The sequence below is a fragment of the Carettochelys insculpta genome, chromosome 20 (genome assembly GCF_033958435.1).
Source record: "Carettochelys insculpta isolate YL-2023 chromosome 20, ASM3395843v1, whole genome shotgun sequence".
Taxonomy (NCBI): Eukaryota; Metazoa; Chordata; order Testudines; family Carettochelyidae; genus Carettochelys; species Carettochelys insculpta.
Window position 1 is genome coordinate 9,196,396 of NC_134156.1, and position 24,585 is coordinate 9,220,980.

Consider the following 24,585-nt stretch of genomic DNA (forward strand, 5'->3'; position numbering starts at 1 on the left):
TGTAGGAGGTGAAATTGCAGAATGAATGAACTCTTGTTCCTCCGTTATTGAACTTGTCTTGATGTGTCTGTAGCTTGCAAAGAAAGCTCTGAGCAGGCTGATCACATGTGCTGTAGGCCCAGAAAGCTGTGTGGCTCCTCTGGTTTGTTGACATACATAGCAAGATAAAGTTCACTGTGGCTCTGAATACAGAAAAGGCGATCAATCTTCTTGGCTGGATTTGTTAGAGGTGTCTGTAGAAATGCAGGTGAGGTTTATGCCAGGTGGAAAAAAAGAGGGTGGGGTAGTGAAACACCCATATTTACATACCTGAGAAGGGCACTGCTGTCTGACTGTACAGTATGCACAGTTGGTCTTTCTTACGCATTTCTGACTTTACAGAGGCGACAGTCTCCGTGCAACTGAATCCTAGTTGATTTAATTCCAGTTCTTGGAATTAAAAATAAAATGCTGGGCTCATATGAATAGTTTCCCCACAGGTATTTACGCAAACTAAGCAATGCTCTCTAAGCAAGGTATCTACTCCTTCAACTTTATCTTCTAACACCAGATGGAAGGACAAATGGAAGCTTACGTTTCATTAAATCACTGGAAGCCTTTAGCTGAGCAAGCAGGAAAGCACAATTTTGGTTGTCCAAGGCTTTGATAGAAGGAAACGGTCCAGCTAAGAACAGTGTTCAGTCGCTGGTTAGAAAGCGTTTGGATTTGGCCAACATTTAGTTATTTGTAAAAACAAGCTCTTCTAAACTGGAAACGTTTCCGTTCATTAAAATAAATGTCTCAGGGAGTCCGTTTTTAAAAATCAACAAATAAACAGTTCCATTCAACCCAAACAGTGCAGGACCCAGAACCTGACGGTGAAATTGACTGTTAATAGAAATGACGTTGACTTAATTATGTGGCTATGAGTGGAGAGGGCAGTGTCTGGAGTTAGTGTGATAAGGAAAGTTCTTCTTTGGGACCGCAGATCCTCAACATATCACAGCCTAATCTACCTTTTTGACTGTGAGATTGATGTGGGAGACAGCTCACATCCTAATTCCCTTCAGCCCACCTCTGGATTAGAGGGGGTTGGTCAATTATGATTTATTTTATTATTTATGTTGCTGTTACATTTAGGATTCCCAGTCATGGGTGAGGACCCCACTGTGGTAGGTACTGGATGAATACAGAGCAAAGCTAGGCTCTCTATCTCTAAAAGTTTATAATATCAATAGAATGAACGTTTGGAGGGAGGGAGTGAGCAGGGAGACAGTGGACAAAAAAGACAACAAGCAAATTTAGAAGCAAGGCAAGTGGCTGTTCTCCAGGTGCCCTCCATAAAAGCGTGTGTGCACAGGGATACTCAGGAATCTTAATCTGAATTGAGTTTAAAGCGGAGTAGTTAAACTGCATTAAACCCTTGTGTGGATGCTCACATTCAGGATTAAATTTTTGAATTAAACTAAACCAGGCTAAGCCTACTTTAATTCTTAATGAGTGTCCATACAAAGAGCAGTTTAATGAAGACGTGCTAAATGTACACCTATAGTTAGGAAGCCCTAAATTTCTGCCTTACTTCTTTCAAGTTGTAAGGCCAGTCCTGAGCTAATCTGAAGGGGCTCTTGGGGACAAACATTTTTCTTAAAAGGAATAACCCACCAGCAATGCTGAGTACTGGCAATTGGGATAAGATGGTAATTGTTGCCTGTGTCTGAGGTTATGTATTAATGTGCCAATATGACAGTGAATTCATATGTGAGCTAGTTTAACACAATGATGAGAATAACAGAGGAGTGGGGCAGTACCCTGTGGCCTTTTCCTGTTTATAGGCCATTATCAGCATAATTCTCTTCTTCTGTTTCCTGTGACGTGTCCTGTTTGCACAGGGATCCTTTTCAGGGCTGTGATGCTGCATTTTATAACTGGCAAGATCACTGAAATCCAAGCTGTTTCCTCTTTGAATTCCTGCAATAGAAAAAACAAATCCAGGAAACTTTCAGTTAAGGTACCCAGTATAATTGGTGGTGTTAATCGTATGCATTCATTTCCCCTTCCCCACACACTGCATGGCCATGTTCATCCTCTGTGTCAGGGTTGAAGTTAGCAAGCCCCTCCACACTACCCTTGTGTTCTATAACAACCTTAACTCTGCCCATGCACCCTCAACAGCCACTTCAGGCTCCAACAGCCCTTTCTTTAGCCCTTGACTTGAACAGCTCCACTCACACAGCTGCACGTTTTGCTGGCTATCATTTAGAGATTTCACAGCAGGCCCTGTGTATTGATTTCAGACCTCTTCTGTCCAGATGACCCAAGGCTGTGCTCCTAGAGGACAGAGCTGACAATTCTGTAATACTGGGTTTTGGCTGCAACGTGACCTCACTTATAATAGCCTACTGCTCTTTGTCTTCCAAGAGCAACGCATCTCATTTGCAAAGTGCTGGAGGCAAGTCTGGCTTTGTTTGGTGTGCACTACAATGCTGTATTACCGTTTGGGACCAAGAATGGTTTAATTGTTTTGAGATTTGTGGTCGTTCCAAAGCCCTGAGGGTGCTGAAGATTACAGCAACCTCTAGTGGATGGTATTGAGCCCTGTGACACAGGACTGCCCAAACATCTTTGAATGAAAGCCCTTTGGGCACACGTGGGACACCTTTGTGAGCTTAGCTGCAAAGGTATTTGTTACTACATTGTGTGCCTAAGTCTTTATGACCAGGGTTTCAGCTTTGAGATGCTCACAATGGGTGAGTGAAGCAGCTTTTTGATCCTCCTCCTGCTTCCCCATCTGGTGTCACCATTTAGGCCTCTTCCTATTTAATCCTCCCTGAGACTCTGTGTGAGAGAACCAAAGTCTTGTCAAGATCTAGGAGTGCTCTGTCAAGGCAATGAACATACGCACACACAACAATATTTAGAGGGGAGGAAAAACCCAGGGGCTGCAGGGAGTGGTGTTATTGATTCAGTAAAGTGAACTGTCTTTTGAGTCGCCACTGAACCAATGCCACAGGATCATACTAGTCTGTGCTGGTGCCACCTGTTAAACTGATCTTTTACGATATTCTTATAACCTCTTGGGCAGCTGTCACATTAGCATTAGTGCTTTGATCAAAATTTCAGCTGCTATTGTGCCTACAGGAGTTTCAGTTGAATGTTATTTTTCATTTCCTGGCTTAAACTGATCTGCAGTATTGCTGTGTATGTTCCACCCCAGAGGTGGCTGCATTTCAGTGTTAAATTAAGTGATTGTGTGTAGGGATAGCTTTGGAATGCAGGGTGTTATGGAGAGGTAAGATTCTGTGTGTGCTATGCAATTAGGACTCGACACCCAGAAGTTCAGGGCCAGAATTTTAAGTTTTCAGCTCCTTTTCAGGCATAGTAAATAAGGCTCAGATCTGCACAAGTTCAGCAGCTCCCAATGAGATGCTAGCGGTGAAACTTTCAAAACAAGACAGCACCCACTGCGTACATCACACACTCAGTTCTTTCGCAGGTCTGGCCCTACAACACATTTACAACTACACTCATCCCTTGCTATATGAGCACAACTGGGAACCAATTGGTTCTGCTCACAAGTGAAAACTCATGAGAGAGACACTAAATTCCCATTAAAATACACATAAAAGTCTCTGCTTCGTTCCAAGTGCTCGTAACTCGGCGAAGGAGTGGCGGCATGTGCGGCTGCTTTCGAAAGGTAAGGGTTTTGGGGGGGAGGTGGCGGAGAGAGGGTTAAAGGCTGGGGGCAGTTTGGGGTCAGGAGCGGGAGGGAGGTTTAAGACCTGGTGGTGGGTTGGGCCTGTGGGGTGGGTAGGGGGACAGATCAGGCTGCTGCAGGTTGAGTCCATGGGGCGGGTGTGGGGGGTTAAGACTGCTGCAGGTTGGGTCCATGGGGCAGGTAAGGTTGCAGCAGGTTGGGTCTGTGAGGCCAGCAGGATTTCAGGCTGCAGTGGGTTGGGGCTGTGGGGGGTATTAAGGCTGCAGCGGGTTGGGGCTGTGGGGCCAGCGGGACGGGGACGGGGGTCAGGCTGCGGCGGGTTGGGGCCGGTGGGGCGGGGGGGTGGTCAGGCTGCAGTGGGTGGGGTTTGGGGTAATGCTCTATTAGCGGGTGGGAGTTCACTCATCTAGTGAACAAAGGTAGGTATATGCGTCCCTCCTTTTAGCAAGTACTCGTAAGTACAGTACTTGTTTAGCGAGGGATGAGTCTATCTCCTGTGGGAGACTTGTGTGTTGGTTTCTTTAGAAAAATCCCTTGAAAGATATCTGATGGAGACTAGCTGGGCTGCCCTCTAGTAAAATGAAAAAGGTTTCCATCCTAGAGCAGTCACCTGTGTCTAAGCACCTTGTTTCCTGGGCTGGAGAGAGCCTGGGGGATTCATTTCATGGCTGGAAGGAGCAAGACAAGGGCAGTGGTAATTGGAAGGTTCTTGGCATCGGAGCATTAAGGAACAAAACCACAATGAAATGAACCTGCTCTACCAGTTTGGGCTCTGCCCGCCTGTTCCTCTTGTTTTCTGACTTATGGGTTTTTGTGACACATCACCTGCTCCAAGCTTGGAAGTGCCTCTGAGGTTAGGACTGCTAGTTCCAAAGGCGTGTGAATGCGAGTGCTCCCCTCTGTCTCGGGGTCAGAGCTGTCAGTCTGTATTGGAAGAAGGCAGCGTCTGAGGATCTGGGCACTTAGAAGCTTGTTGCAAAGTCAAGCAAATGGACAAAAAGATCGCTGCCGATGCTGGGTGAAATATTTTCATTTAAACACATTAACCCCCACCCCCGCCTTGCAATCCAGTACTGTACAATGGAAATATCCACTGCACGTAATAACCAGTGTTTGGCAAGAGCTGTTGTTTGCCTTTGCGTTTTTTTTATATGGATTGCAGGAGGCACCAGGCACTCGCTCTCCCAAGGTAAGGGTCAGGAATGTGTAGCCAGCCTGGTATTCTGAGTGACTGAGCACTCCTTAGTGTGTTTTAATGCTGGACATTCCCCTTTGCTTCCCATGTTCCAGTAATAGTGCATGCTTGCATACCATCTCCTCTTCAAGGAGTTCTTAATGCTGTCCAAGCTGACAGCCCTCTTGGCCAGTGTGGGGCAGAAAAACTTCTAATGTCTTAATCTGACAAACGGGAAACTGAAGCCCATTAGTTAAGTATGGTGCTGCAGGTCACACTGAGATGGTACGAAAGCCAGGGATAGAATCAGAAGCGTGGGCGTGGACAGGGCCTCAAAGTCATCCAGTGCACCCCACCACACCGGGGCAGGATTATGTATCCCTTGAGCAGGATATAGACCACAGGAGTCCTGACTTCCAGACCCCTCATCCTGGTCCTGAGTTCTTATGTCCATTGGCTGCAGCCACTCGCATTCCATTGGGGCACTTTGAAAAGAGATGTTCCCATTTCTTTTTCATGGTGTATATCATGTCTTGATAGGGACAGTGTCTCATGAATGCCACTGTCTCCATTTCTAGACCATCCCCGGTCATGCTTGTCATTACCTAACATCTTTGTGGATACAATAGCAATCACTTACATGAAAGAGTAATGTTAGCAAAGTGAAACAGCAGAAATGGAACACTTTAAAGCCTAACAAAACGATTTATTTGGTGATGAGCTTTAGGGGGACAGACCCACTTCATCAGCTCAATCTCATTTCCTATACAGACTGCCATAAGTACAGAGGACCAAAAATAAATTGCAATAAAATCTGACAAATCAAATACATAGGAGGGGCATGAGGGGTGGGGGGATGTTAATTGTCCTGCCTGAGATATTTCTGATTCTCCCAAGAGAATCATTCTCATAAATGAGCCAATACATAAGTCATAATAGAGGCTCTCTCACTCACTCACACACACACACACCATTATTGTGTTTCAGGCAGGACAATTAACAATCCCCACACCCCTCCTGCCCCTCCTATGCATTTGATTTGTCCGTTTTTTTTTACAATTTTTTTTTTTTTGTCCTCTGTACTTATCAATGTCAGTCTGTATTGGAAATGAGATTGAGCAGATGAAGTGGATCTGTCCCATGAAAGCTCATAATCAAATTACAATTTTGTTAGTATTTAAAGTGCTCCATTTCTGTTGTTTTGTTTTGTTGAAGTACAGACTAACACGACTATCTCTCTGTTACTAATAACAAAGAGGTCAGTGTCATTTCAGCTACTCTAATATGACTTGGAAGCTGGGAGCAAGAACAAGAGTAAGTACCATGGACTGTTACCTCTCCATAGACCTCAGCAAGTGGTCTGCTGGCCTCATGCTTTGTACCAGATAGAAACATGTTTCCCCAGATGGAGACGCAGAGAAAAAAACTTAGACTGTGCAATTAGAGACATATGGAAAGACATGGGCACCTTTTGTGGTGCCCTGTAGTTGTTGGTAGGTTTCCACAGGTGTCCAAGGTTCCTCCGAGTGTGTTTCTATTGTAGGATCCAGGACCGTTATGCACACTGATCATGATTGTCACAGTTTTATCAAAGACTAACCCTGAGTGGGGAGCACAGCTGCGTGGGAGCCATGCATGGATTTGCAAAATTATGGTAATGGTGGGTGGGTGTGTGTGTGTGTGTGTGTGTGTGTGTGTGTGTGTGCGCGCACTTATGACTTGGCTCATTTATGAGAATGAGTCTCTTGGGGAGCAGAGAGGTGGATTATTATTATTATTATTTTTATTTTTGCAGAGTATTTGTAACCAGCCTTGCCCAACCTGATTCCCAGTGCTCTGTGTAAAAGTGCAACTAGGTGAATTTTGCACTTGTATTTAGATCTGGAAAGCGTTGTTGAGTTGGGTGACCATTCTAAGGTCATGGGGTAGGTAGAGATGTCCTCACTTGTGGTGAGGCTTCTCTGCGGTCAGTGGCAGGATATCTCTGGGGTGAGTGATGTTTGGGTTTGAGGTGAATGAAATGTTGAGCCCTTTCTGAGATCTTCAGAGCGCTGTGCTCTCTTGCTTGTGCTGCTTAGAAGAGTCCTTGCTGTGCATGGAGTGCTGGCTTCCTGGATGCCCAACCCTCGCATGGGTTGGAGACTTCCTACGCAGGCAAATCCTTCCTCCACTAGTAATGGGAAAGGTTGCACAGCTGGGCTGTGCGACTCTCTGGTTCACACCTGCTCACCATTGACAAGCATGGTATTTGTTTCCCTCTTGATAATTGTCCCAGTTAGCCCAGTAGATCCAGTACATCTGCCTGACAGTGAGGTGGAGTCTAGTCTGCTTTGCCTGCAAGTTCTCATTTTAGCATCTCTGTTAGAGGTAATGATGCAAGCCCCAGAGAGAAAGTAGTTTGAAGAATCATTGTTCTGATTTACAGACTAAGTGCCTCTAATTTTTAATTGGGAATAAAATTGGAACCCAAAGCTCCCAGAGTTACTTCCCTGAGTTTAGGTGGTGTCACGAATGGCTGCAGGGAGGGGGTTAATTGCTTCCTCAGGTAACTTGAACCCAGGCGATCCAATGGGAGTGGAGTGACTTTTTTTGAACTCAGCAGAAAGTCCTGTGGCACCTTACAGACTAACAGATATTTTGGAGCATCAGCTTTCGTGGGCAAAGACCTGCTTCATCGGATGCATGAGTGGGGGGATGGTTTCAGAGGGGTATTTAAAGAGTGGGGTCCCAGCAAAGGGGGAGGGTGCTCACAAGGTCTATTCAGCAAGGTGGAAATGGCCCAGTATCAACAGTACTTATCAAAAGAGTTAAAAAACCAAGTGAGATCAGACAGGGGGATGTGTGCCATTGTCAGCATCTCATGGGGAGCTATGCTCACATCCCCCTGTCTGATCTGACTTGTTTTTTCCTCTTTTGATAAGTACTGTTGACATTGGGCCATTTCCACCTTGCTGAATATACCTTGTCAGCTCTGGCCCTCCCCCTTTGCTGGGACCCCACTCTTTAAATACCCCCCACTCATGCATCTGATGAAGCGGGTCTTTGCCCATGAAAGCTTATGCTCCAAAATATCTGTGAGTCTGTAAGGTGCCACAAGACTTTTTGTTCTTGAAGTTACAGACCAACATGGCTACCTCTCTGATACTTTTTGAACTGAGAACAATTCCAGTTTAAGAGGCCTTTTGTCTGTTGGGGAGGCAGAGAGAAGACAGAGGGAGAAGGATGTCTTCGAGGCAGTTGAAGTGAATTCCATAAATATCTTGACTGTCTCAAAATCAGCCACAGAGATGTAAGTAGAAGGGAAATGTATAGTTAGACATGCTCAGGTTATGATTATTTTGAATTTGGTTGGACTTGCTGTCACTATTTTTCTGTTGCTTTGATTAATCATTTGATTTTTTTTTTCCTGCCCCCCCCAGTAACTTTTTAAGCTGAATCCCAGGGAAGTATGCTTTGTGATGTAACTGGTATGATTTATTTTCCTTTGTTTTGTGAATAAATTACTGTTAAGCAATTGATCTGATGCTTGCGTCCTGAGATGGGTCTGTGTCTGTGTAGATGCCATATCAAGTTATAGCTTGCTTTGTTCTCAAGCCCTCTGTAAAGGGGAGAATGGAGCTGGAGTTTTTCCCCACAGGGGGCATCCCCCAGTGTGCCTGCCTGAGTTTAAGGGGTCTCCAAGGACTGGGGTGGTGATAGCATACACTCTAGGGTCCAGGAGGTCAGTGACCTTTGGAAGTTTTGAAGTAAAGCCTGTGTACAGGCAAAGTGTTAAGTTTTTTGGCTATTAAGAGGAAACCTGATAAGCTGTTCTCAAGGATGGTAACCCTTGTTCCGATCTCTGTGAAAGGACTTGGAGAAAAATATGTGTTCCCACCCTCTGAAAGGGAGAAGTGTTTCTCTTGGGGCAGGGAGCCATCAAACTGGGATAACTTGATTGCTTTTTGCTGCTTTACTGTTGCCTTAGCCTTTCCCACTAAGTCCCAGTTGCACCTTGGCATGACATATATCAAAAGACTTTTGAGGGTATGGACCCCCCCCCTTTTTTTTTTTAAACCCTGTGCCTCTAGCTTAAGTGTCCCTGATTGCTCCCCTGAGGCCTTACTGTAGTATAGACAATAGCTTCCTCTGTACATCCAGGAACTGGCAAAGTGCAAGGAGGCAGCTCAGCCCTCATGCTTTAAACGTCATGGAACTTGCCATAGGCATCACAGGTTGCATACGCTCTGTTCTGTCCGTGGGCCCATGTGGTTGGTCTCTCTTGGTTGTCATTAGCACTGGCTCCTTACAAGACTCAGAGGCTGTGTGTATGCTACAGTAATATTTCAAAAACCTTCTTCTGGAAGATCTCCTCCAAAACAACCTTCTTTCAAAAGAGCGAGATCACACACAGAAAAGCAGATTAAAACAATCAGTCCCCTCTTTCGATAGTGTCCACACAGCCCCTGCTCTTTCAAAAGAAAGGGTGCAAATAAAAAAATCTGGCGCCATGAGGACTGCTCTTTTGAAAAACGGGCCCCCGAGGCATCTCCATGTGTTGTTTTTTTGTTTGTTAAAGACTCTTCCGGAAAAGGGCACTCTCTCATCTGGGAGAGGAAGACGACCAGCGGAAAAAGTGCTGTGTTCTTTCTATTTCAGATTGAACGAGCGCATTTGGTGTGTAGACTCTTTGCAGGTTCTTTTGGAAAAGGCCCATTTTTTTTTCCCCAAAAGAACTTGCTGTTGTGGATGCAGCCAGAGAGTTTTACGTTAGTACTCCTGCAGGAATTTTGAATACTGCGCATGTGGAGAATTCGTGGCCTGCTCAGATTTCTTTGCTTCCTTGTAGAATAATAACTTCTGCTGGGGAAATAAAGGTGACAGATCTTATGGCTCCTGACTCTCTCTACCCAGCAGTGCAAGCAGATTGGTTTGGCCACCCAGAGAAGATGGTAGAGATATTATTATTGCTGGGGAGAAGGGATATGAAAGACTAACTGGTAAGCATCGCCCCAAATGGCTGATGCTTACCAGTTCTGGTTAACTGTTGGGGGCTGGAACAGCTCCCTGCCTGTCATGGGTAGGGGGCTGCTCCAGCCTCTGTCTGTGGTGATCTTGAGCATGTCTTCCCGGAGTATTCCCCATCCGAGCCTGGGCACATTGCAGGAAGGCGGGTGTGGTGGTAGGGGGTGCTCCAGCCTGGCAGTGGCAGGAAGGGGGCATTTCAGCCCAGCTGGGCTAGAGCACCCACCCCTGCCTCCTGCCCTCCCTTTAATTGGCAAACTGGTTAAACCACACATTTAATGGGTAACGAAGTAGCTTTTACATCCCTACCTTGGAGGCAGGGCCTGGGCAATGTGTAGGAGACGGAGACTGACCCTGTGCTTGTGACACACTCAGCTTTGGAGTGGTTTTGAAGAAGTAGATGTGGGGCTGGCTCTTTCCCCTCAGGCAGAGTAGAATGTAGCAGCCTGCCTGCATAGCTAAATGCAGAAATGTAGCACTTAAAAGTCGGATCTGATGAAGTGGGTCTGTTCCACGAAAGCTCATCGCCGAGTAAACATTTTGTTATGCTTTGAAGTGCTCCATTTCTGCTGTTTTGTTTTGTTTTGTTTTGTTGGAGTGCAGACTAACATGGCCACCTCTCTGTTACTATGAATAGTTAATTGTTCCCACTGTTCTTAGTGAATTCACCCAGGAGTATGAAACAGGTATAAAAATGTTACAGCTCCTTCACATTGCCACAGTAGCGTAAAGGAGTCTTATTTCAAAGGACAATATGGCCTTATAAATGTTTAGGGTACTTTAATTATTAGAATTGATCTAATTTTTGGACTGAAATAATTTCCTAGCAAAATATGGTCCAGAAATAGTTTGCTACTGACCTTTTTAGGGATGGCCAGTACTCAATATAAATATTGGGGTTGAGTCCCCAGCCTTGACTTGCTCTTCAGTTGTGTATGATATAACACCAAGCTGCATAGATTTGTTCACTAATAACTAGAAAGATCCGTATTAGCTACATTACTATTAGATGTGGGGGTTGAGGATTTCTTACAAGCTTCCCCGGTCCAATTCTCCATCAGTTGAAGTATAGTTTAAATAAATTACCAAAGTAATTGAAACCAACATGATTGTTGTTTTTAAGAAACAAAATATGCAGAATTTTAAAATAGGTGCAGATTTATTTGTTTATATTGGTGCAGAATTTTTAATTGTTTGGCATAGAATTCTCCCAGGAGTAATTGTTGGAGCAAGTGATGGAGCTATACCATGTAAACAGCGGGGTGGTGTCTTCTGGTCCTCTTCCACCAAAACGTAAATACAGTAACCTCTTTCTTATCCAGCAGCCCTGGGACCATGAGATTGCAGGATATTCAACTGTTCTGGGTAATAGAGGTATTCTTAGCAATGCACAACACTAAAGAAAAACAAGATTAGATATTAAGAAACAAATGTATGCAGAGTAACTTATCAACAACAGTAATGTTGTACACTGTAAATGTATTCTGTACTTGTATTTGTATTTACTTTCAGTATACTGTACTTATGGAAATCGTAACTAAAATTTACTTGTGGTTAAAATGCCGGTTATTTGAGAGTTCCAGATGATAGAATGCCGGGTATGAAGGAGTTCACTGTAGAATGTGTGTACAGTTCAGTAGTTCTGGGTCCAATAAGAGTGATGTGTTCTAACAACAGGTGAGGCTTTGGTATCAAGAGATGCCACAATGATAGAACTGATGAGTTGATAAGGGTGCATAGTACTTCCTTCCAGTTTCTGAACACTGACTATGTCTAGCTTGGTCCCATTGCTGAGCAAGTCAGCACACCTTGTGTTTGGACCCCATAGAGAGATCTCTCCCTGTGTTTCCTTGCTATTCACATAAGTAACTCTGGGTGTGTCTCTTCACAGCCTGTGGAGGCAACAGATGATGCTTTCTGGGACCAATTCTGGGCAGGCACTGCAACTTCTGTTCAGGATGTCTTTGCACTGGTGCCAGCTGCAGAAATCCGAGCAGTGAGGGAAGAATCTCCTTCGAATTTGGCCACTCTGTGTTATAAGGTAAGGTGTCTTCTCCTTATCACCAGGAACTGGGGAGAGTCATGCCTGTGGAGAGCAGCAGCACAATCCTAGTTCTCACGTGAGCCCCAACACTGAAGTGCTTCATAGTTGACTCAGACAGGGATGAGTTTCACCCATAGGAGACTCTCGATTGCATTACCATGGAGCCTAGGAGTCATGTACCGGAACCCCATTGTGCTGGGTGCTGAACAAATATAGGACAAAAAGACAGTGCTTGCTGCTTCTTCCTTTGTAATTCCATTCCCTCCCTTCTCACTGTGATCCTTGTTAGGGCTGCTTGCCCCTGGATACTCCTGAAGTTAACTGCAGCTTCCCTTTCTGCCCTGCATGGCATGAGCGGTTTGCTCGCATTTCCTCTTTTGGTTTACCACAAACCACAGCTGGTACTTGATCAGTTCTCTCATCACCCACCACCTCCCTAACTCTTCAGATATGCATCAGCTTCCATATGCTTAAGGATCCTGCTGGGTAATATGGAAGAGTTGTGTATCCTTTGTGGAGCCAGTTGTTCTGCTTCCTCATCAGGACATCTGATTGCCCTTCAAGGTTAGGGTGCCCATATCTCCCTGACCCAAATATGGGAGAAGGGCAATGGTGCCATCAAAACGGGGATGGCTGGTCACCCGACCTGGGAGTCAGGAGGTGGCTGCTCTGTGGAGGGAGAGAAGCCCCTAGCTTCCACCAGCTGGGGGGCCACCATGCTGCTGCTCTGGCTCGCCCAGCTGAGGGAAGCTAGGGGGCAGCTGCTGATGTGAGGGTCCAGCTCCGGCTCCCCCAGCTGAGAGCAGCTGGGGATGGGGCAGGCACGGCACGGGTCTGGCTCCCAGCTCCCCCAGCAGGGGGGAAGTTGGGGGCTAGCCGTGCTGCGGTGAGGGAACCGGGGGAAGCTGGGGAGCACCTGGGGGTAGCCAGGGGAAGCTGGGGAGTGGGGCAGCCACAGCTGGATCTGGCTCCCCAGCTTCCACATCCTGCTCCAGGAGAGATTCCTCCTTTGATCACAGCATGTTTGGAGTAATTGTTTGTTTCAGCTGCTTGTTTCTAGCTGCAGCACTGAGAGGAGGTTTTTTGTTTTTTTTTTTTTCCCCATAGAGACCATAGAAAGCCCTTGGGAAGTAGAGCCAAGCACTGTTTGTCATTCTATGGCAGCGGGGCCTGTGTGTGTGCAAACCATGCAACTCCAAATTAATGCTGTTATTTTGTTGCCATCAGGCTGTGGAGAAGCTGGTTCAGGGAGCAGAGAGTGGCTGCCACTCAGAGAAGGAGAAGCAAATCGTCCTGAACTGCAGCCGGCTCCTCACCCGCATCCTGCCCTACATCTTTGAGGATCCAGACTGGAGAGGCTTTTTCTGGTCGACTGTCCCTGGGGCTGGGCGTGGAGGGGTTGGTATCTGTTGAGTTAGACTTTTCCTCTTTGGGAGGGAGGGAGAAGCTTCAGGAGGCAGAGACCGCATAGTTTTAATATTTCCTTTACCAGTGGGTTCAGACTCTGTGGGAGGACTTGTAAGGGGCAGGCTGTAGCCTCCAAACACAAACATACTGATGAGAGAACCCCTACTCCTCCTTCACCCTGCAATAAGACTGCAAGCTGGAACAAACTGACATACATCGTCCATGTGTAGTGCCAGCTTTACTGCCTTTGTCTCCTGGTCTGCTCTGTTTGTTTTTGTGTGGTTTGATGTGTTGGAGCATTTCTGTCACTGGGGTGGATATGGGCTTGTTCCTACAAGAAAATCGCTTTGGTGTTGTAATATTGGAGGCTTCTCTGGGCATAGTGAGTGAGCCAAATCAGGGCAAATTGCTTAAAACAGGGCTACTTACAGCCCAAGACTGGGCGTCCTCCATTATGAGGCACCGAACCAGCCACAAAGAGCCCTTTGTTTGACGCTGGCCAGCAAGATGTCACAAAAGCAACTCCATTGCACTCTCTGGCTTCCCTTGTGCCACAACCAATATCCCTCCTTACACAGATGAGAGGTTACGTAAACTAATCTCATCTAATCCGAACAAGTTCTTCCAGTCCCAAAGGACCAGCCACTTTCCCAGGTCAACATGTAACTCACATCTCACCCAAAAGAGTACGCTGTGCAGATCCTTTAGAATCTAAATTCTAAAGGTTTATTAATAAAAGAATAGTGTGAGAGTGAAATTATTAAAGGAATCAAATTACATACATCAGTCACAAAGCTCTTGATGCTGGCTTGCAGCAGTAGTGGAATTAGCTGCTACTTAAGTCTCTGAAGTAGTGGAATTAGCTGCTATCTTAAAAGTCTCTGGAGTACATCCTTTGTTAGGATGAGTCACCAGTACCTCCAGGCTCAGTTCATAGCAGTGATACTTCTGAAGTGATGTGCTGGATTGAAGACAAAATGGAGGAACCTCAGGGTCCCCTTTATACCCTGGCCTATGTGGAAGGGAATCCATTGATCCTCCTTGTGTGAAAGCACATCCAAAAATGGGGCCTGTCACATGAGCAGGTCACCTGTCCATGTCCTTTTTTGGACAAGCTGCCATTGCATGTCTCCCGAGCTACATGTCGACAGCTAAATTCTTCAGCTGTGGATAGGAATCAAGTATTGCTGTATCTGGCTAGGAATCCTGTCGCTGTGGGTCGCCACACCTCCCATTGTGGTCTCCCACAAACTAAAATGTTAACTACAAGCACGGAGCCAATACATATAACTTCACACATGAAAATGATACAAGTATTTAAGCAACATAAGCCAATTCACTGAATCACCAGTTCACATTAAACACTTCACTTGACACAAGATTTGGTGAAAACTTAGGACTGTGATTGCAATAGTGTTTTGCATGTTGATTTTAAAATCCAGTAATGTCATAGATGTAACCTAAGTTTTCAGTTTAAATAGTTATAGCTCCACAGGTGTAAAAAGGCTGTGTAGACCACCTTACTTGACCTTAAAAGACCCTTCTGTGGTTTAGCGTAAGCTAATTGGAGACAGGTTCAATTAAAATGCATATGCAAATCAAAATGTGTGTTCCATGCAGCTTTTTTGCAGCAGCTTAACTCTATTGCTTTAAAAGCAAATTCCAATTCAACCAGTGCAACTTAATTGTGTAGAGAAGCTGTAAGAGTCGTGGTCAGTGGTCTGTTTGTGAACTGAGCTTTAGTGTTTTAAGGTGGGAGTACAGTCCAGTGACTGGAACCAAGGACTCACAATTGCTCCTAATGTCTATTTCTGGCTCTGCCACTGACTTCTTGTGGAGCCTTAGGTAAATCCCTTAATCTCCTGGTGAAAGAGGAATAATAACATTTCCCTTCACCACAGGAGGAGTCAAAGTAGAATGTTTATGAAGCACTTTTGGATTCTTAGACAAAGTGCAAAGTATCTTTAGTTCTGTGAATATTGACATGTCAGGTGGGCAGTAGTTACTGTGCCTTGCCTACTTGCTAGTTCAGCAGCCAGTTCTTAAACTCTGAGCAGCGCTGTCCTTGCAGATTCTGCATGTGCAGACTGGTTCATGTGGGGCCTGGACTCTGCATGATTTGTTTAGCTGCTGCTGTCCTAAGCTCTGTGTTCTGCAGTGCTTTTCATTGAGATTTAACTGAGACTGGCAAGGGGGTAGGTGTTGGTGCAGCTGGAACTAGCACAGTCTCAGCCTGTTCCTTCTGATCTTTTTTTGCCTATGGCCTCTTCAGTGGGAAGTTCTGGGCAGCCAGAGGAGGCCAGATTGCTGCTCTTTTTGTCTGCTGCAGGTTTAGAAGAGTGTCCAGGGATCTAGTCTCTCCCCTGTTGGAGCTGCATTTGTGGGAGCTGGGCTGTTAGATTTGCTTTGGGAAGGGATGTGCTGTGTGTGGGGATACAGCAAAGCCATTGTTAGGAGCTGAATTTACATCTTACACAGAAGCTGCTGAGGCTAGCATTCTGGCTTCTTGGAAGGGTGGGGCATATGGCAAGGAATGCCTGAAGTTAACCTTCTCCTGCCCCATTCACCTTGTGCTCATGCCTACAGTAATCAATGAGTCAAGGTCCCTCAATGACAGATACGTTGATGCTGTACTTTCAGCAGTTCAGACAGATCTCACCTTGCAGTACCTGGGTGAGTCTGTTCTTGGTGTGCGGCAGGAGATCCAGATTCAAGGCTAGGATTCCGTGGAGAAGCCAGCAGTTCAGACCAGGAGTCGGACCTCATTCCCATCTTACCACCAATTTGGGATTAGCTATGGTACATGTGAAAGGGTGGCTCCATTCTCTCAGCTGGAGAGGAGGGTTGTTGGCTCGTTATCAGAGGACAGAAATGAGCGCCCCCCACCTTCATGTTGAAGTGAAGGCCTCTACCCCATGTTTGAGTTGAAGGCCCTCAACATGGTATTGCAAAAGACCCTTTGCCTAGGTCCTGGGTATTGTCTTCTTGGCCAGGCTTGCCTCCTGGAAGGGGCTGGGCTCTGTGTGGCTGAGGCACAAAGGGTGGCAGATGTCAGTTTTGGGATAGAGGGAGTGGATGTTTAGACCTCAGTTCATTGGGGTTGTGATTGGCAGAAGGGAAGATCCCTAGGGGTTGTGGCTGACAGATAAAAATTCTGGGGGGCTGTGGGAGAGGAGTGGGTGGGGAAGGAGGCAGAGCACAGTTTTGTGCAAGTGATTAAAGATTTCTAAAGATCCCTTTGGGAACCAGGGACCTTCCCCATCTTCCAGGGTGAGAGTTGCCTACTGGCTTGTTCTGTTTTGTCTGAATCACTGTTACCTGCAGGGCAGATACCCCAGTGGGGAGGTGATTTGTCTGGAAGCCCGGGCTGCAGTGGTGTAGATGATCCTTATTATATCCCTTTTGATCTCCAGGCCTCTCTGTTTCATCTCTAATTTCAAAGCCAGACTACAAGTGTGTCTGCTGATTGCTGGCTGCTCACCCCCAGCCTTATTCCTGTGTCTGGGATCCTGTTATTGGCCTCCCCAATGTCGCATTTAAAGACGTCAATGCAGTGCAGGCTATTATTTCCATTCAGTTTGCCTGCTGTTATTTAAGGGCTTTGTGTCATCTGCACGCTGACAGGGCCTGGCTGTCGCAGATAAGCTGCTGTTGTGCCTCGCCCCCTCCTGGCAGAAGCCTGGATTTAGCTGTACTGGGGAAGAGATGACATCCAGGATGTTCTTTGAATGGCAGGGCTGGAGGCTTACAGGAGACGTTCCCCTGGAAACAGCTGCAGAGGAGTAACCATGTGTGATCCTAGCCTCTGATAGGCTGGGATTTGCTTTGAATGCCAGAGAGAACATTACACTCTGCAGTCAGCTGCTTGGTCTGCCATGGCTGATTGAGATGCCCACCCAGCTGAGTGTTATGACCCCGTCTCTGTAGCAGACCCTCTGTTCTGGACTGGACATTCAGCTCTGAAAAGCTTTTTCCAGCTGCTACCTTTGCTGTCTGCCAGGTGACATCAGTCCCTGTGCCCCATTGTACATAATCCAGATCACCCACCTGATCATGATGGGGACTGCTTGCTCCCCTAAAAACTATAGTCCTTTTTGGTGAATGGTTCAATTCTCCCCAGCACGTATATTAACTGGAGCATCCCATGGAGACTAGCAGCTCTCTGCTGACTTCTTATAACCCCCCAGCAGAGCCCAATAAGGTAACTCCATGTCCCCACTTAACAGAGGTGGGAAAAGTACCGAAAAAGTTACTTGAGCAAAAGTGTATCTGCTTGCGGGGGCAGGGTGTACTTAAGTACAGGTCACTGCTGCCCCTCTGGAAAACTACTTGTGTAAAAGTACGCACGTCACACCTTTTTGTACTCAGGTACCCAGAAGTGAAAGCAGCTGCACTTCTACTCAAGTAGCTTTCTGGGCACTTTTTCCACCTCTGCCACTAAATCTGTAGGCCTTGAGTTCTCCTTCCACAGCTGCTTGATTGTCCCTTCTCACTGAAACTTCCTCTCTGACTACATTTGCCACCTGCCTGCTCTCCAGGATGGCTTCTCACTCCATGGCTTCTCACTACCACGTCCTCCGAATAGATGGGTTGCCTGCCTCTTGCTGTTTTCTTCTCCTTCCCCCTGTGATCTCTTTCCTGTCTACTCATGAGAAAAGTTCTCCTTCCCCTGCTGCCACGGTATAGTAACATTCCTGTGCACTGACTCAAGCTTGGACTGAGATATTCTACTATATTCTCAGGAATCTGAAGAAATGGGTCTTACCCACAAAAGTTCATTACCAAATAAATAAATTTTAGTCTTTAAGGTGCTACAGGACTGCTTCTTTTTTGAGCATTCTACCATATTTGTCATTTTCAGGGTGATGAAGATGATGAAAATGCCCGGCCCTTGGCTGAGTCACTGCTCCTGGCAATTGCAGATCTGCTCTTCTGTCCAGATTTCACTGTCCAGAGCCATCGGAAGAGTACTGTGGTAAGCTGAGGGATCTACTGTTTAGCTCTCTGTAGCTGAACAGGGGCCTGGCTTTGGTTGAGTTTCTTATAAGGCAGCCGTCTTTTCTCCATACCAATCCACGTGACATTTCTCTTTTGTCCAGCTGGGTAAAGTTGGACAGCCCTTTCCTTGCACATTGTGGGTATGATCTGACAGGATTGGAGAAAAGGTGCCAGCCTGAAGAGCATCCAGTTAAAATAGAGATGAAAGGGATCCTGAGAACTGAGGAAGTGGCTCTTAATGAGGTATATTGCCCAGGTTATTCTGAAGGAGTGCCAGTGCACAGACACATCAGAGATGAATTGTGAAACATGCTGCTCAGTAAATAGCTCTGAGGGAAAAATAACCTGGCCTATTGGCCAGTGGTTAGTGATGTGTTGGTTTGAAATACATCTACTCTGGGCAGCATCGTGCCACTAAAGTAGAGGCGCTCATGCATGATGTTCGTGGGAGCCAGGAAAGAACTTAGATCATGGAGCAAAAGCAAACACTTAAGAATGCATTGTGCAACTGAGTCAAGCCTGTGGTTGCAGCCTTCCACTGAAACCCACACAAAGTCATAGTGGTCTACGCCTGCAACTCAAGTGGAATTATTATACAAATGTGAATAGAATTAGATAAGGAGTGCCTGATTCTGCCAAGCCAAAATAGAAGTGTTCACCCAGGGTGTAAAACATCATTTTGTCTCTTTGCTGCTCGTAACAAAAATCTCTCTGAGAGCAGCAACAAAATCAAAGGGCAGTTCCTGGGTGAGATCTCCTGAGCAGCAGCACATTTCTCTAAGTTGATATCTCATTGCAAAAGTCAGTCCCTTCTTAAGTTAGTATGTCCTGGCTGTCCAAAATTTGAAGTTGTCTGAATGATAACATTCTTGTAAAGCCAATGATGTGTGCCTGCAACCTTCATGCCACCTCAACAGTGTGTTCTGTGTGATGATAATACTGTATTGAACTTCATTCAAAGCACATTCACATCTCAAATGAAACGTTCTCTACAAGCACAAAGGATTATTATGACAATATCACCCAGCTGAGGTCACTAGACCTCTGACATACAAATGGTGCCCCCTTGCTACGTGCATTGTCATCTTGTCAGGATCCAGATGAATGGAGCAAATTGTGGATGTTGTCGTCTTTGCAGATGAGGGAGCCTGTGGAGATTAGCAAAATTAATTGGTGGGGTTTGTACAGTGCTTTGAAAACAAGGCACTACACAAGCACTGTGCCTTACAAAGCTGGCCATGCAGCATGTGCTGATGATGCAAGCAACCTTCATAAATCATGTCATGCTCCATTCTGCTTCAACCATCTCTGCCATTAAGGTGGAGTTGTAGAAGCTGGACCAACAGTGTCCCTGGGACTCTCCTGCCATGCTGAAGAGGGCTGCAGATCCAGCTGGGAATTCAGAGCTTCCTCTGAAGTAGGTTATCAGAACAACTGAGACCAAATTTGTACGAGATGTTGTCAGGGTTGATCCCTCCTCTGACACTCCAAGTGCAGAAGGTGGCGGCCCACAAAAGACCTTAAAATACTTTGCATCTATAGGCTCTGCTTAAAAAAACTTCCCAAGGTCAACAGGCCTTAGGAGTTGGGATCCTGACCCTGGGAGGTAGCTGCTATGGTCCCAGTGAGAAAACACCCCTTTACAACACCGGAAGATGCACTTGGAATGTCTCCTGTGGGGTAACCTCAAACTTGGGAGACGGAAAACAAAAGAAAGAAGTTAAGCTGCAATCTGACAGCTGACTTTTCAGTCTTAGGCCTGGATATACACAGAAACACCTCTAGGACACAGGAATCAAATAATTGCCTTAAAAAGTAATTAATTAACAAAACAAAATATAATGTATACCAAGAAAGTGATAAGCAGAGTATTACTTCCCTGGGATTCAGTGTAGAAATTGCAGTTTGCAGGGGTGAATACATCAGCCAGCCTAAGAAGTGCTGCACCAAACTCAAAATAAAAATTAATCTGATCACCTAAAAGTTTCCTTCTACTTAAGTACTTGTATACCCAGGTTGTGTTGTGGCTGAATATTTACTGGATTCATTAAGCTTGCTCAGGATTAAAACTTCTTGGTCTCTCTGCTCTGTCTAGACAAAGAAATACCCCTCTCAGCAGGCAACTACTTCAGTTCAAAGGATCACTCTCTCCCCCCATTGATTCACCTGGCTGCTTGTCACCAGAGAATCCACACTCTCTGGATTTAACCCTTTACAGGCATTCATTCATTAATGACAGATGTGCTAGGATGAAAGTGCTCATGAGTCACTTGCGAAGTCATCTTGAAGGGTCACAGGGCTGTTTTGCCCAGATGTAGGCAACAGAATGGTACGTCACTGTGATATGAACTTTCTGTGCCTAATGATGGAGTTGTCTGTCCTGCAGTGCTCAGTGCTCATTCCGTGTGCTGTAAAGGGGGCTTTGAGTAAAACAACCCATCATGATCTCTTAGAAGATCAGCATTGTGTTTTCCCAGAGGAGTTGACTAGAAGCTGCTGCTAAGCTACCATGCCCCAGAGATAAGCTCTAGCATGAACAAAGCTGTATACCTACCCATGTGGAAAACTTACACTGCTGGAGCAGGGTGTCAGTTCTTTGGCATCAGTAACATTTTTTTGATCATCTCGTTCTTGTGGTTCAATGGCTCAAATCAAAGTAATCAGTGAAATTCCAAGTGGTCCTACCAGGCCCCTCTGGAACTGGAGGTAAATGTGAGGCTAACATAAGGGATTACTGAGTGGAATGTGAGCTACAGAAGTAGTAAAAATAGCTGGAAATTCAGTGCTATAGATTTAAAGTATTTGGACCCTGATTTTAAAGGTGCTGAGCATGAGGGTGTACCACTGTCTCCTGCTGGAGCTGGGTGTACTCAGCACCTCTTAGAATTAGGCCCTTGGTTTGGATGTCAGTGTTAAACACTGATGTAATTAGTTTCAGAGGGGAAGATGTGTTCGTCTGTTTCAGGGAAAATTTAGCCTTTAAGGTACCACAGGATTCCTTGTTGTTAGTGCTTTACTTAGTCTTAATTTAATCTCCACCTTTTGCAAACTTCCTAGATCACAAAAGGTGTTATTGAATCAGATCTGTAAGTGCTTGCCTACTAGATCTTGCTAAGATCCTATTACTTCCCCCATCAAACTAGATATGACAGTCAATTAATTTTCTGGGTCAGTGTCAGTGGAGTGCTGAGACCCAAGATCCTTGATTTTTCTAAGATGCCCTCCTCTTAGAGGGAGGAATTGATCTGTATAGTGCTTAATTTTTCCTCAAAAGAGCATCTGAGCAGCTTGTTGCCTTTGACATACAGCTGAATAAATAATAATATGTGGAGGTATACATATCTCATAGAGCTGGAAGGGACCTTGAAAGGTCATTTAGTCCAGTCCCCTGCACTCCCACCAGGACCTATCACTATCCTTAATATATATATATATATATTTTAAATCTAACTGGGCCCAGAACCTTGAAAGACCCCCTCAAGGCTCGAGCTTATAACCCTAGGTTTACAAGGCCAAAGCTCTAACCACTAACCTCCCTAAGGCAGCTGGTGTTGGCTATTTGAGGAAATATTAGGGCAGTCTAGTAAGGTATGGAAGAAATGTTCATGCTCTTGATCTCTGGATTCAGTACTACCTGAGCCTGGGAGTTGGGGGCCTTGATTCTATTTTCGGCCCTGCCATGGACCTGAAACAAGTCACTCACCCAGATCTGTGGCTGGTGTACGTCAGCAGAGCTCCACTGAAATCATCGGAACTACACTGATTCACAGCAGCTGAAGCTCCATGCCTTCCTCTTTTCTGTAAAGCAAGGATAATGCCTATCCTGCAGAGGAACTTTAAATTACTAGATGTCTTGAAAGTGTGAATGCTGTGAAAGATTGTGCGTCTGCCTCTGGTGACATTGTGTCAATACAGAGCAGTAACAGCCTTAAGCTGCTGCACTCTGATGGGTTGGATGTTCAGGCGTTAATCCCTGAAGTTGTTATGGGTCTCTCTTGGAAGTTTTCAGGGTAGGAAAACTCTAAAATTGCTGTCCTTCCCTCTTCTCATTGCATAACAAAGTCTGTGTCATGAAGGAAATAGGGATGTTAATCGGTTAGCCAGTAAGCATGAGGCTTACTGATATGCTTGCTGGTTAACTAGCCCTTGCTGGTGAGCTCTGGGGGTGAGGCCTGAGTATAACCAGTTATCTGTTTTAACATCCATACAAGATGACAGACGGGCATCAAGCTGCAAGCTAATAAGTCGATGGTACAGGAATTTTCTCTTCTACATGATTGGCCTGTGATTTCCTCACTGAGATGGGAGCTGAATAGCCTGGTACAGGCTGGGTGAAGAGCAGCAATAGCCATATGGTCTGTTATGGTGGGTAAATACCAGCTAGAATGGCTGGCACTATTGCATCATTACAGATCAGCTGCTCCAGAAAATAGTCATCCTGGCAAACAAACACTCTTCTATTGTTCCTTCAAGAATGGAGAACTTTAATATGTTGTTCCTGTCACCAGCGTGTGTTACAAACCGCAGACAGCATTAACCCAGTGTTAGCTCAGCTGCAAGGCTCTTTCACTGGGGATTGTAACTCAAGTGAATTAGAAGGAGCCTGTCAAATCTCAGTTCTCTTTTCATAAAGTTGTATTGTCACAGCAAACATGCTATAAGCCTGATGGCCTGAACTTCAAAGAAGAGTGTAGGTGCTCTTCACCTTTGTAAGTCACACCTTAGGCTACTATTGGATTTTTTTGGTCTTTCCTACATTGATTTTTCCCCTAAAACTGCGGTATTTAGGCCATGCCTGTAAACATAGCAATGCGGAACCCTCCTTTACAATATATGTGTGAAGGGGTGTCAACATCACGTCAAATTGGGGTGTCAAAACAAAAAAGCAGTCAAGTAGCACTTTAACGAAATAATTTATTAGGTGAGCTTTCGTGGGACAGACCCACTTCTTCAGACCATAGCCAGACCAGAACAGACTCAATATTTAAGGCACAGTGAACCAAAAACAGTAACAAAAGTTGACAAATCAGAAACATTTACCAAGGTGAGCAAATCGGAGAGCAGAGGGGCGGGGGCGGGGGGAGTCAAGAATTTAGATTAAGCCAAGTATACCAAAGAGGCCCTGTAATGTCCCAGAAAATTTGCATCCCGGTTCAACCCACGTGTTAATGTGTCGAATTTGGATATGAAAGAGAGTTCAGCAGCTTCTCTTTCTAAAGCGGACTGAAAATTCTTCTTCAATAAGACACAAGTTAGGCTGTATTTGCTTATTGCAAAATTCATTGAGAGATGGGAGTTTCCGAAGAAACCTATAGCTTGTGTTTCATGCTCTCTTGTAACAATTATGACAGTAATGGGGCAATAATATCATCACTTAATGTATCCCAAAAGGTTGAAGCTCTCCCCACTTGTCCTATGTGAGGGGTGGAGGTTGAATTCTTTGTCTGTATGTGTGGTGTCTTTCACTGCACGTGGCTCTTGTGCTTAACTAACTCTACCTGACTGCAGCTCAGTCATCAGAGGGCAGAGATGAAATTCTCTGTTTCTCGCTCACACATGGACGAGATTGTATGTGCTGGGGTCATAGGGTTGCTTATGGCTGTTCCAGTCCCAGCGGGAGTTCTTGTGAGGGGTCTGTGTAAGAGTTCCGGCAGCAGTTGAGTTCTAGTCTCTGTCAGCAGGGACGCTGAAGGGGGTGCTCCAGGAGCAGTGGCAGTTCTGGATCTTATAGTTGTTTCAGCTCTAGCAGGAGCAGGTGCTCGTGTTTTGTGGGAGCTCATGGCTGGGAATGTAGGGATGCTGGTGTGATCGCACACGAACTGCTGCGCATTAAGGAAGAAAAGCCAACAAGGACTCCTGTGGCACCTTAAAGACAAAGGTGTTTATTCGGGCATAACTTTTCATATACCAGAGCCCACTTTGTCAGATGCAGGAAATGGAAACTTTAGCTTGGGAGGGATGTAAACTCATACAAAGATGGGAGTGTTGCATTACTCTGTGGGGAGCCAGTGCTAGCAAGGCCAGTTCAATCAGGGTAGATGTGGTCAATTCCTAACAATAGGTCAGAATGCCGAAAGGGGGAAAATGACTTTTTGTAGTGAGCTCTGTTCGGAGCCAGTATGGTAATGTCAGGTTTGCCTGTGAATCCCAGATCTGCAGTTTCATGCTGGGGTCTATTTTTAAGGGTTTTTGGCTGAAGTTTGGCAAATTTCAAGTCTTTTACTGTGTGTCCAAGGAGGTCAAAGGGCTCTCCTGCTGGCTTTT

At 45.6% G+C, this 24,585-nt stretch overlaps 1 protein-coding gene across 3 annotated transcripts in view; it reads left to right on the top strand.

Moving 5' to 3' along the window:
- Positions 1-24,585, top strand: part of HID1 (HID1 domain containing) — a 52,169-nt gene that overhangs the window by 2,382 nt on the left and 25,202 nt on the right. For 2 of the 3 annotated variants that reach the window (XM_075014920.1, XM_075014921.1), the window contains exons 2-4: positions 11,764-11,913; positions 13,144-13,314; positions 18,185-18,298. In XM_075014920.1, coding sequence (XP_074871021.1) covers positions 11,764-11,913; positions 13,144-13,314; positions 18,185-18,298 — 435 coding nt within the window. Of the gene's footprint in view, positions 1-1,971; positions 1,988-3,623; positions 3,674-11,763; positions 11,914-13,143; positions 13,315-18,184; positions 18,299-24,585 lie in introns of those variants that run through there. The other variant, XM_075014922.1, reaches the window with a different exon arrangement.